Source organism: Mustela nigripes, chromosome 14, assembly GCF_022355385.1.
Source record: "Mustela nigripes isolate SB6536 chromosome 14, MUSNIG.SB6536, whole genome shotgun sequence".
NCBI classification, from domain to species: domain Eukaryota; kingdom Metazoa; phylum Chordata; class Mammalia; order Carnivora; family Mustelidae; genus Mustela; species Mustela nigripes.
The window spans coordinates 91,277,698-91,286,737 of NC_081570.1; the positions used below are offsets into that span (position 1 = coordinate 91,277,698).

Consider the following 9,040-nt stretch of genomic DNA (forward strand, 5'->3'; position numbering starts at 1 on the left):
AAAAAACCAACCAAACAAAGAACAATAGATCTTCCATTCCATAAACTCCACCTGGCCTCACACTGGTTGTGATATGCTTCAAATTGACTGGTGTGGTCCTTCTCAAATCTCACCATGCTTCAGAATTACCTGAAGGGCTGTTAGAGCAAAGAATGAAGAACCTTAACCTCAGATATTCTAATTCATTAGCTATAGAGTGGGGTTCCTTATTGCATGATTCTAACATTTTCCCTGGTGTTGGTAACTCTGTTGATCTAGAAACCATGCTTTGGGAATCACAGGCCTCCCGCAACTACACTAACTTCAATGCACTTGAAATGTCCTTAGTCACAGAATGCTACGAGATCATAAGTATCTGGTTGAAGCAACTGCTTGACTTTCTTTCATATTAAAGGTTTTCATGAAAGAAACAAGAGAGAGGGAGATCTTATTAAATAATATTCATTAAGCTTAATACTTAATTTTCATTAAGCTACCTGATTCTCATTATTCCTGTGGCAGATGAGCAAATGCTAATTTCAGAAATACACTGATATGTCACTGCCTCCATATTATAGTTTACATTCCTGGGACTTTTTGTACTATTTCCATTATAATGGCATGATTTAGAGCAGAATTTGTTAAAATGTCATAACCAATATTTGTACTTGAAATTTTTAAAGTACCACATTCAATATTTTAAGAGGGCTCAATAAGTTTAAACCAAATTGATAATTATGGATCAAGTTCATAATATCTTTGTTGTAACTATCTAAATAGCTCAATACAAACATTTTTAAAAAGAATTACAACTACTCATAATAATATCATCAGGGAGTTATGAATTTTCTATTCATCTGTTTTAGTATTAGGTTTTAATAGCTGGGCCAATACGTCATGGAAAGACACTATATACATCAAGAGAATAACGTATACATAGGCTTTTTATGTTTGATGTTCCAATTTGTCTAAATACAAAAACCACCACCTTTTGCCTTCATTTTCTACAAAGGATTTTTTTTTAAGGTAAAAGTGTCTCTTTCTATGCTGATGTCTTATAAGTAACTACAGAATGATAAGAACCACATCATTTAATGAATATTCATATCAAAGAGATATTTATAACATTTTTCATGTCATTGCTCCTTTACCCTTCCCCAACATACACTTTGAGAATTACAATGACTTCTTGAAATCCTGAAGGAACTATCTTCAATTCTAATACAAGGCTTTAAAATACATTTTTAAACAGGTCTTCACATTAAAGAGGAGAAGAATTTTTGAAAGAAGTATTTGTGGGAGGAAATCACATCAGCAAATTCAAGATAAAATAATACAGGAAGGAAAGTTGAGAATTAAAAGTGGTCTAATAATTTGCTTAAGTAAGGCAAAATAAGAATAATAAGTAACATCAGATTAACACAAAAATATAAGCTACAGGGAGGTAGATATTTCTGTCTTTTTGTTGGTTGATATGTTCTCTGTTTCTGGAATATTTAGTGTAGAATAGAAGCCCAAAATATTTATTGAACAAATAGAGAAATACATAAATGTGCATGATGCAGAAAATCAATCATGGTTCTCCCAGTTGTACAAAACATAGCTATGATCCCATGTTCATCAGGACCAACATTCAGGAATGTGGGAATGGTGCAGACTCCAGGACAATGCACTAGATTCTCAATATAAAAGTAAAAAATACAAAATCCTGGTGTTCAAATATCCACCATCTGGCATGGAAAAGCCAGATATGTAAGGGGCTGTGGTACAACAGAATAAGTGAAAAAAAGAATTATATATAAGTATTATCGGTTACAGATTGGTTGAAAAAGTTACAAATAAATGGTAACATTTGAGCATTTTCTAAAAAGGTGAGTGAGGGGTGCCTGGGTGGCTCAGTGGGTTAAGCCACTGCCTTCGGCTCAGGTCATGATCTCAGGGTCCTGGGATCGAGTCCCATATCGGGCTCTCTGCTCAGCAGGGAGCCTGCTTCTCTCTCTCTCTCTCTCTGCCTGCCTCTCTACCTACTTGTGATCTCTCTCTATCAAATAAATAAATAAAAATCTTTAAAAAAAATAAAAAAATAAAAAGATGAGTGAGAGGACAAACCCAAAGCAAAGATACAGACATGTAAAAATTCACAGTGCTTTTGGAGAATAGCAAGCTGTGGATTTCAAACTTTCGAACCATTGCCTAGAACAAGAAATATATATATATATATATATATATATATATATATTATATATAACATAAATGAAACCAGTGAGTATTGGAATAATACTCACCTTTACTCATTTTATGTATTTGATATATTCTATTCTATTTCCTTTTTTAATGCCATTGAAGATATATTAAATCAATTTCAAGATCCGTTTATTTGAAAAACAGTGGGTTTGAGCATTAAATGAATGTGGTAAGTAGACCACTGAAATGGAAACACAAAGAATGCTCTGCCAGCTGAGCTCCAACTCTTCTCCCATATAGGTGGTTTGCTAGAGCTACATTACTTAGAGGGAGACTATGATCTAGGTCCCTTTCCTATTTAAAACAACCCAGTGTGGTAGAAAACATGAGTAAAGAAATTCCTCTCTATAGCAAGCCAATATACAGGAAGGAAAAGTGCCACAGGCCATTTCTACCCTATTCTGGACAGAATTTTTAGGGCTTTCTATTATTCTGGCTAAAGAGTTAAGGGTGTTTGAAAATAAATAACTCTCACATCTGGAAGCATCCTAAATTCAATTTATATCTAGATTTATCTCAGAGTTTCTGAGAGTCGAATTGTTATACTGAACTACAAAAAAAAAAAAAACTCTTTTCCCTCTCCTACGAATAACTATTTAACTGTATCCACAACAGTCTTTGTTGAAGACTATTTACTGAGCATTCCATGTGCCAGGATCTGTTGTAGTGCTAGGAACTACAATAGTGGGGAAACAAAAGTTCAAGCCTCTTGGAGTTTATATTTTACAAAACAAAACAAAACAAAAAACAAAAAATGCAAGAAAACTAAATACATACAAATTGTAAAAGCTATGAAAGAAATAAACAGTATTAGAAAATAATATTTAAGGTAGCCAAGGAAAGCCTCTCTCAGAAGATAATATTTACGTTGAGATCTAATGGGTGAGAGGGAGCCATTGAAGTCAAGTACTAAGAAGAAAAACAATGTCCCAGGTCCTAGAAGAGCATTAAGTGAAGACCTGAGCCAAGGAAGAGGTTGTTGTTAAAGGCGGCATAGCTTGAGCCCTATACATTGGTAAGAGTAGCAGGAGATGAGATGGGAAGTTATTTGAAGATACTGGATTGTTTCAGCACCTAGAATGGGAAGTTACTGGAGAAATGAGATGGTCTAAGTTGGGTTTTTTAAAGCTTATTCTTTTTCTTTTTTTTTTTTTTTTTTTTTTTTAAGAGACAGAGGGAGAGAGAGCGAGCAAGCACAGGCAGACAGAAAGGCCCACAGAGGCAGAGGGAGAAGCAGGCTCCCCGCCGAGCAAGGAGCCCGATGTGGGACTCTATTCCAGGACCTTGGGATCATGACCTGAGCGGAAGGCAGCCGCTTAAACAACTGAGCCACCCAGGCGTCCCTAAAGTTCATTCTTATACCTATATGGACAACAGGCTAGATAGCAATATGATTAGAAGTTGGGCCATCTCTTAGAAGACTGATTTCCAGGCAAGCAAAGATGGAGGATTAGACTAGGGTGTTGGCAGTGGAGGAGGAGAAAAGAAAATGGACTGAAGATGTATTTTGGAGGTAGAACCAACAAAACTTATAATCAGAATATACTTAAAAGAGACCAAAAGTGAGTTGAAAATTGGTTAGAGGAGTGAGTGCATCTAAAAGGGGAAATAAAAAATTTTGAGGAAGGAAAGAATGGGAGAGGTATGCGTTAACAGCCTACAAATAATGTATTAAAGTGGTCCCATTTACAACTCTAATTCCATGGCCTGCTCTGTGCTTTTGTGTCCCCACTGTTGTAGTTCCTGGCACTACAACAGATGCTGGCACGTAGAATGCTATTTTCTTAAAACAAGTTATCAAACTGGGCCGAAAGAGAAACTGCTTTGAGGACTTTTAGCCTTAAATGGTTGAGCCCAGAACACTGGAAAAATGATAATTTACCCAATGAAAATATTGAAGCAAGATTTAACTAAGATCATTTTAGTGAGAAACAGTAGTTCTGGCTGCACAAACTCCCCAGGGAGCTTTTAAAACTACATGCCCAGGCTCCATGAAGTTGTTCTGATTTAATTCGTTTGAGGTGAGACAGAAGCATAGGTAGTTTTAAAAAGCAGTTCTCCTGAGCAGCAAGAATTGAGAGTCCGGAGTTAGAGGAACAGAGGAGGCCAGGTCAATAAACCTATTCCATTAAATGAAGGATTAATAAAATGGGGTGAAGAAACTTTTTCCCCCAGATAAGAAACACAGGCCCAATGGCTAAGTAGACACAGTTCAAAAGTCAATTTTCCTCAACGTATGTTTTTTGGGTCTGGGAGAAACTTTTATTCTCACAGTGTTAGGAACACAGACCCTCACAGAGACATCACACATATTTCAAAGTACATTTTATTTCTATTATGAACAACACAGAGGGGGAGAAATTAACACCTGACAGCTGACTGAAAGAAAAACAGAAGAGGAAGAGCTTGCATCTACCCCGGACAAACAATCACACAGGAAAAAAAAAAAAAAAAAAAAAAGAGAGAGAGAGAGAGAGTTGCAGTGGAAAAGCGATCACAAGGGTGGAAAGACTCCGTTATTTCTGAATTTAAAAATTATAACTGGTTACCAAAATACAGCTGGCAGTGAGTTTCACTGTATCATGTCACCCTTGCTTTTCACCTGTTCCTTAGTCTGAACCCTTCCAAGATGTAACTCTTGAATGAGCCACTCAATCACCACAGCAGGACTAAGACCCAAGTGTTCTCCTCACATAGACCAGAAACAAAATTTGGCTGCAATGAAGATTCCTTGTTGCTGGTGCGTGAAGGCAAGTGGTGTCACTGAAATCAAAACCAAAGCCTCACACCGTCAGGGGTTTTCTTTGTTGTATTTACACCTTCTTTGCACTCCACGAAAACAGACAAAGAAAACGTGCAGTGCAACTTCTAAATCTCCATCTGGAGAGCTCCGGGAGCAGTAACGGTCCAGGTGAGGTGGCACCTGGGAAGGGGGTCGCCCCGACAGTTCGGTGTAGTAACGTCAGGGAGTGGAGCACACACGACAAGCGTGGACTTTCCGTCACGCGAGTGAGAGGACTTCAGTGAAAGCAAAAGAGAATTGAAGAGCTAAGGGTAAGAGGCGGAACGTACCAGGAAACAGAATTTGGGTGTGGTGGGTGCGAAAGGGATTCCAAAACCTTAGAGAAGCAGAGTCCAGAGGCTTCCGGCAGGGACCCGCCCGGCGACCTCCCAGGAAGTGGGAGGTACGAGCAGGCACTACAAGTCCCAGAAGCCCCCGCCTCCTGGAGCCCGCGCGGACCCGCGCAAAGCCCGCTGGGAGCCGGTCGGAGCCGCCAAGATGTCGCTGCCCAAGAAAAGAAAGCTTGAGTCGGGGGGCGGCGGCGAAGGAGGGGAGGGAACGGAAGAGGAAGATGGCGGAGAGCAGGAGGCGGCTCTGCCGCGACCCCGGAGGGCTAGGAGGGAGCGGGACCAGCTGTACTATGAGTGCTATTCAGACATATCGGTCCACGAGGAGATGATTGCGGACCGTGTCCGGACTGATGCCTACCGCTTGGGCATCCTGCGGAACTGGGCAGGACTGAGGGGCAAGACTGTGCTGGACGTGGGCGCGGGCACCGGCATTCTTAGCATCTTCTGTGTACAGGCCGGGGCCCGGCGCGTGTACGCGGTGGAGGCCAGCGCCATCTGGCAACAGGCCCGGGAGGTGGTGCGGCTCAACGGGCTGGAGGACCGGGTGCACGTCCTGCCAGGGCCGGTGGAGACGGTGGAGTTGCCGGAGCAGGTGGATGCCATCGTGAGCGAATGGATGGGCTACGGACTCTTGCACGAGTCTATGCTGAGCTCTGTGCTCTACGCGCGGACCAAGTGGCTGAAGGAGGGCGGTCTTCTCCTGCCGGCTTCCGCCGAGCTCTTCGTGGCGCCCATCAGCGACCAGATGCTTGAGTTGCGCCTGGGCTTCTGGAGCCAGGTGAAGCAGCTCTACGGTGTGGACATGAGCTGCTTGGAGAGCTTCGCCACGCGCTGCCTTATGGGCCACTCGGAGATCGTGGTGCAGGGTTTGTCCGGGGAGGACGTGCTGGCCCGGCCGCAGTGCTTTGCTCAGCTGGAGCTGGCCCGCACCGGCCTGGAGCAGGAGCTGGAGGCTGGGGTGGGCGGGCGCTTCCGCTTCAGTTGCTATGGCTCAGCGCCCATGCATGGCTTTGCCATCTGGTTCCAGGTGACCTTCCCCGGAGGGGACTCGGAGAAACCCCTGGTGCTGTCCACCTCGCCTTTTCACCCGGTCACGCACTGGAAGCAGGCACTCCTCTACCTGAACGAGCCTGTGCAAGTGGAACAAGATACGGACATTTCCGGAGAGATCACGCTGCTGCCCTCCCGGGATAACCACCGTCTCCTGCGCGTGCTGCTGCGCTACAAAGTGGGAGACCAGGAGGAAAAGACCAAAGACTTTGCCATGGAGGACTGAGGGTTGCCTTTTCTCCCAGCTACCTTCCGAGGCGGCCAGACCTGCGTGGTATTGGCGGAGGGGGGTCGGAGGAGAAAGGGAGATTCCACGTGCAAGTAGGGGGCAATATCTTCTGTCTCCCTTTTTCCTCATGGCTCCTGGGGAGGTAGAATGACTTCAGTCTCCCTTCGAGGAGATTCTCCTGGCGAAATTTATTTAGAAAGTGAATCCCGATGCCCCCAAGGATGGAAACGGCTTGTTTATTAATGGGCTTCTTTAAGTCTCAAAAGCATGTGGTACCAAGCACTTGTATTTCTATTTCTTTTATTCCCCGGGTAGAAAGCAAACACACTTTAGAAGAAAATTTCAGTTTATGAAGGCTCATGCACATCCCTGACACCTCACACCTAAATCTGAAGCCAGGGAGAGGGTAAAGGGGTTTATAGTTAGATTCCATAAATTTCCAGTAAGACTTAAGTATCTCTCCAGAGCCATATTCTATTATTCTCTAAATTCCCTCCTTCCCTAGGTGCCTCTAGACTTCAGTCTTCCTCGTTGTTTTTTAGATAAACTTCGCGTCTGGTAATGAGAGGGAGAAAAGTGAGGAAGCAGTTTTGAATAACCCTGTTCTTACACTTACTATCATAGGGTGCTAAAGTTGAACATGTTTCTCCACTGAATAAAATAGGCTATATATAATTGTGCAGCATAACCCCCAAATGTAAAAGGTACATTTAGGAGAAAAACATCTGAAAGTGAAGTAGTATGCGGGTTTTTTTTTTTTTTATTATTCTTGTCTTTACTATTAAGATTTAACCAAGAACTTTTTATGTTACATAATAGTTTTGTGTGATTTTTATTAAACCAGCTGATAGAAGGTTTTCTGAACCCAACCCAAGAGTTTGTTCATCATATTGGGTAAATTGTTTAGGCACTCTAAATTAAAGTATTTTCCCAGCTAGAGAAGTGCACTCATTTAAACTCATTTAGAGAGATCATGTGATCTGGCCTACTTACATCAAGTGAAATTTCCTTTTTTAGTGGTTTTTTTTTTTTTCCTTCTTTTTAGCTCAGCCAAATGTGAAAGTTGTGAATTTCGGAAAATCATTTGTAATGAAGTGTGAGTCATGTTATCAAATTTATTTCATGGATGTTTCCCTCCTTATCCCTGTGGCAAATAAAACGTTGGCATTCTATTTTTATAGATGAAGTAAGAAGTCTTGTGTACTGTGACTTACAATGCTTTTGCCTTTTGAATATTGCCAGTTCTTAAGAAAAGTGTTACAACCCTTCAGAATATAGCTTCAGGGTAATTTATGCTTAATGTATGTTTTCTCTTCATACTGGTAGCTTTTGTATCCTAATAGAAAACAGGTGTGAAAAAGTGGTATTTGAAGTGATCCAACTTAGTTTCGTTTACTGTAATGAGTTTTCTCCTTTATTCATTGTGTATTAAAAATACCAAAGTATTATAACCAATTTGCTAAAGTTTAGTGTTAACATGAGATCTTCCATTATGAAGGGAAACAAAAAATCAATGACTTTATAAGATCCAAGCAATAACAGCAACTGTTGTCACCATTTTGATAGTTAACAGTCTATATAAATGGTGCAGTCATAGTAAGGTAGCCCTGATTTAAGCTGGAGGTATAAAATAGGTCCTCTTTTTTTTTAGGGTCAACTATATAAGATGAACATTTATTTATTTAGAATTTTAGTGTATGGTTTTGGGTAGATTTCTGGTATTTTTTAACTTCCTATAAGAATCCCTTTGCTGTGTGGGCAGACAAAAGCATTCCCCTCAATCACATTTTTTAAAAAATACCTTTTATAACAATGTGCGTATTATAGAGCTCTTGTTATCAGTATAAGCATGCAAAAATAGCACCAGTTAAAACTTAGAGGAACTATAGAAGCAAAAACTATTTCATATTTAGGCAAAGTGAGCTTTAATATTCTTGTTACTATTTCCCAAAAGAAAAATGAGTTACAAAAATATAGCTGCTAAAGCAGTGAGTCAAGAGACAGCATAGCATATAGCTAAAAGCTGGACTTAAGCCAGATAGATCCTGATGGAATCTAGGCTCCACCACTAAAACCTTGTGACCTTGGGCAAAATACTTAACCTCTGCGTTTTTCCAGTGCTCTCATGCAAACAGTATAACAATCATACCTGCTCCATAGATATGTAATACATGTAATGCCGGGAATATAGTTAATATGTGTAGTTAATACTGTGAACACATAGTGCCTGGTACACAATAAAATCTCAGTGATTCCTAACTATTGTAATTACAGAAAACTACTATGCAAACCTGAAGCATTTGGCCACGTGTAAAATGTGCTACAGAATAAATATTCAACATTCTGATTTTCTTGCAGGTTTATTTGGCAGTATCAGCACAGCTGTGTATGACTGGACACCAGATG

At 40.9% G+C, this 9,040-nt stretch overlaps 1 protein-coding gene and 1 long non-coding RNA gene across 2 annotated transcripts in view; one reads left to right on the forward strand and one right to left on the reverse strand.

Moving 5' to 3' along the window:
• Positions 1–5,423, reverse strand: part of LOC132002266 (uncharacterized) — a 171,103-nt gene extending 165,680 nt beyond the window's left edge. Inside the window, exon 1 of the long non-coding RNA XR_009399783.1 lies at positions 5,296–5,423. This is a non-coding gene — a long non-coding RNA (uncharacterized LOC132002266). The remainder of the gene's footprint in view (positions 1–5,295) is intronic.
• A 41-nt stretch (positions 5,424–5,464) lies between these two features.
• On the forward strand, positions 5,465–7,820 carry PRMT6 (protein arginine methyltransferase 6). Its single transcript, XM_059375575.1, has one exon. The coding sequence runs from the start codon at positions 5,504–5,506 to the stop codon at positions 6,629–6,631; it is 1,128 nt and encodes a 375-aa protein (XP_059231558.1). The 5' UTR covers positions 5,465–5,503; the 3' UTR covers positions 6,632–7,820.
• Positions 7,821–9,040: the final 1,220 nt, after the last annotated feature.

Coding starts and splice junctions, on each gene's coding strand:
- PRMT6 (XM_059375575.1), top strand. CDS start 5,504: ATGTCGCTGCCCAAGAAAAGAAAGCTTGAGTCGGGGGGCGGCGGCGAA.